Source organism: Propithecus coquereli, unplaced genomic scaffold (genome assembly GCF_000956105.1).
Source record: "Propithecus coquereli isolate 6110/MARCELLA unplaced genomic scaffold, Pcoq_1.0 Scaffold244, whole genome shotgun sequence".
NCBI classification, from domain to species: domain Eukaryota; kingdom Metazoa; phylum Chordata; class Mammalia; order Primates; family Indriidae; genus Propithecus; species Propithecus coquereli.
In genome coordinates this window covers 981,030-984,635 of record NW_012147997.1, presented here as the reverse complement: position 1 = coordinate 984,635, position 3,606 = coordinate 981,030, and the positions used below count along the sequence as shown (strand labels likewise).

The window sequence follows — 3,606 nt, the reverse complement described above, 5'->3', positions numbered from 1 at the left end:
TGTACCTAAACTATCGACACAGTTTTGCCATCTTAACAGTAGCTTGTTTATGCCAGCAGTGAAGAACTTGGAGAGCAAGTGGCAATGAAATTGTAAAAGGCGTTTTCCATGGCTTGTTGAGAATTGAATATTTTCCTTGAAAGAAGTGGTCCAAAGCCTGGAAGAAATGGTAGTCAGCTGGTGCAAGGTCTGATAAATACAGTGGATGACAGAGAATTTCCAAGTCCAGCTTCTGTGGTTTGAGCAGCATTGTTTGTGTGACATGTGGTTGAGCATTGTCTTGCAAGAGAACTGGCCTGTCCCTATTAACCAATCTCGGCTGCTTAATCGAAAGCATCCTTATCATTTGATCCAAATGGTTGCAACAGACATCCTCTGCAATCAACTGACCAGGGTTCATGAAGCTTGTAGTGAATGATAACAGCACCGGACCACCAAACAGACACCATTAGCTTTTTGGGATGAATATTCAGTTTTGTATTGTGTTTTGGCACTTCATCTTTATCCAACCATTGAGCTGAATGCTTGTGATTGTCAAAAAGATCCATTTTTCATCACACCTAACAATATGGTATAGAAATGGTTCACCTTTATGTTATGACAGTAGAGAAAGGCAAGCTTCGAGACGATTTCTCTTCTGACACTAGTTTAATTCATGTGGTACCCATTTATTCAGCTTCTTTATCTTGGCCATTTGTTTCAAATGCCCAGTATTGTTGGAATAGTCACATCAAACCTTGTTGCTAATTCACGTGTAGGTTGAGATGGATTTGCTTCCACTACAACTTTCAGCTCATCATTATCCACGTTGGTCTCACGTAGCCAACATGGTTCATTTCCAAGATTAAAATCACCAGAATGGAACTTCTCAAACTATCAATGTACTGTGCGTTCATTAGCCACATCCTTCCCAAACACCTTGATATTTTGAGCTGTCTGTGCTGCACTGGTTCCACAATGGAAAATAATACTCGAAACACAAATTTTTTGCTTTATTTATGGTTTGAAAAGAAATTGCTCTAAAAAAATTTGAAAGATAATCACAAGCCAAAATGTGCATTTGCAAGACTGAGGATGCACCTTCACAATAAAAATAAAACAAGAAGTGTCAAAGTGAAATGTCAGAGATATCAACTGTCAAACTTAGTACTTAAGGAAATCGGACATTTCATATTTAATAACTTAATACATTATACATGTTATTATTTCTTCTTTATCAAGTTAGCTGACCAATTACCACTTCTTCAAATCTCAGTTCAAATATTACTTCCTCTTAGGTCTCCCAATTCTGAAAGGCAGTGTAAGAACTTGCTCCTCCACCATCAATATCTATAATTTATCTCTTTTTAGAGCACTTAAACATTGTAATTCATGATATTTATTTGCATGTCTTCCCATGTGAACCTTGAGGGCAAAAACTATGATCCTCCATTTGTAGCCCCAAGACCTAGCACACACAAGTGCTCAAAAAATGTATGAGCTGTATGAAGTAGTTAAACCTAGACCACATCTTTGCCATAAAATTATCTGTTTAATGAGCAAAAACACATCAATTAAACTAGAAGTATGCTACCTTCAAAAAAACTTCAAGGAATTTAGTTGATCACTTAACCTAAATGTATACCTCATTCAAATATTTACATATGGTAATGAGAAGAACATTGTCCTGGATAACCAAAACACTACTAGTCTTTAATTCACTATTCCTTTATTCTGGCTGCTGCAAAGATTTGTAGTTCCATTCTGATGGTTCTCAGTCACGTACTAAATCAGGGGTTGGTAAACTACTGGCTGCCTGTGTTTATAAATAAAGTTTTATTGGAACACAAACATGTTCTTTTGTTTATGTATTGTCTATGATTACTTCAAAGCTACAAGAGAATAGTTGAGCTATAGAGATCATATGGACCATAAACCTAAAATACTTACTATCTACCCTTTAAGTTTGCTGATTCCTGTTCCAGATAATTTAGATTTACAGACAAGGGACCACCACATTAACAAAGCAAATTAACATATGTAGATTTCGTTTTCTTTAGAAAGCCAAAAAAAAAAAAAACTTTAAAAGTATATTCAGTAGCAAAAATAATAAAACCATAAAAAATATCCTTTCAAAAAGTACTCTTTCATGACACATCAAGGCAGGCAAAGGGAATTAGAAATACGAGTTGAATATAAAACATCTGCATTCTAACAACTCCTGGAACTAGAAAAAGTTATTGAACAATTCTATTCCCATTACAAATTACATGTAATAAATAAAATTTTTTACTTATTGAAAGTTACTTATTGAAATTTGTGAGACTAAATTATAAACAGAAACTTAAAAATGTATTAGCATCTAATGTATTTCCTAACATAAAAAATAAAAGAATCAAGACCTATTTTAACAAGGATGTTTTCCATTAACAAGGACAAATTTTAGATGCATAAATATGCAAAACTTCGTTGATACTACTATAAAAACGTAAGAATAATTAAGGAAGGAACTCATTGACAAAGATTTAATGACTGATGATGGGTCAAATCTGAAAAGATGTAAGGACAAGGATTTTCACCAAAGTGTTGTCTGTAATAACGGGAAAACTGCAAACATCATATTATGTCCAGGTAGTCATTACTAGAAGATCAGTCAAATATATTGTCGTATCTAAGAAGGGAATTCAAAACAGACAAAACTGATGGATCTACACTTACTATCCTAAAGAGAGGCCTACCATATGTTGACAAGTAGATTACCAAGAATTTGGTAAAATATAATCGAATGTGTATAAAACTAAAACATGTAGGGTGCATGTAAGAAGGAAGGGGTACCCTGCATGTATTCAAGCACATAAAAAATATTTAGATAGAATGACAGACAAAAATGTTAAATTTGTGGCTATTGTTTAATGGTGATATAAAAAGTGGTTTGTTATTTTTTTCACATTTTGTTTTTTCCTTTCCTAGATTTTTCTGAATGAACTTTATCATCATCATTATTATTATTATTCACATAATTCTATTTCCATTGTCAAGGTAAAAAAATCAAGACTTACCCAACTAAAAGAAGAAGTGCACAAATCACAGCAAATCCCAAAGTGTACTTGAGTGCTGTTTTAATTTGCTAGATGCCAAGGAGAAAATAGTATATACCATTTAGCAAGCCCTTTAAAATATAAAATATTTTACAACAGCATAACAGTATTTTCACATCAAATACACATTTGTAGGCTACAGTGTAAAGTTTTGCTGAAAAAAAAAAAAACCTTAAAATTTAAAGAAAAATTAATGTGTATACCACACATCTTAAGTATCTCTGCAAAATACATGATATTTTCAAATCTTTTCAGTGGTTAGGCCCTTGTGAAAAGCAACACACCTAAGGTATAGTTCATTCTCCAGTGGGCATCTTTAGTACAATTATCAGAATATTTAATAAAATATTCCCCCAGAGAGCAATCAGAATCTACAATGCCCCTAATCCAATTCATCAAAATGGTTTATAACAATAATAAACACTTAATATACATGTTTGTATATACATATGCATACATATGTCTGTATATATTATATATACACACATATATACATGTATGTAAGTATACATGCACATATGTGTGTATA

The 3,606-nt window shown here is 32.9% G+C and overlaps 1 protein-coding gene across 1 annotated transcript in view; it reads right to left on the bottom strand.

The window, feature by feature from the left end:
* The window catches only part of LMBRD1 (LMBR1 domain containing 1), a 133,511-nt gene that overhangs the window by 99,256 nt on the left and 30,649 nt on the right, over positions 1-3,606 (bottom strand). Inside the window, exon 4 of the mRNA XM_012646514.1 lies at positions 3,039-3,106. Within this exon, the coding sequence (XP_012501968.1) occupies positions 3,039-3,106 (68 nt within the window). The remainder of the gene's footprint in view (positions 1-3,038; positions 3,107-3,606) is intronic.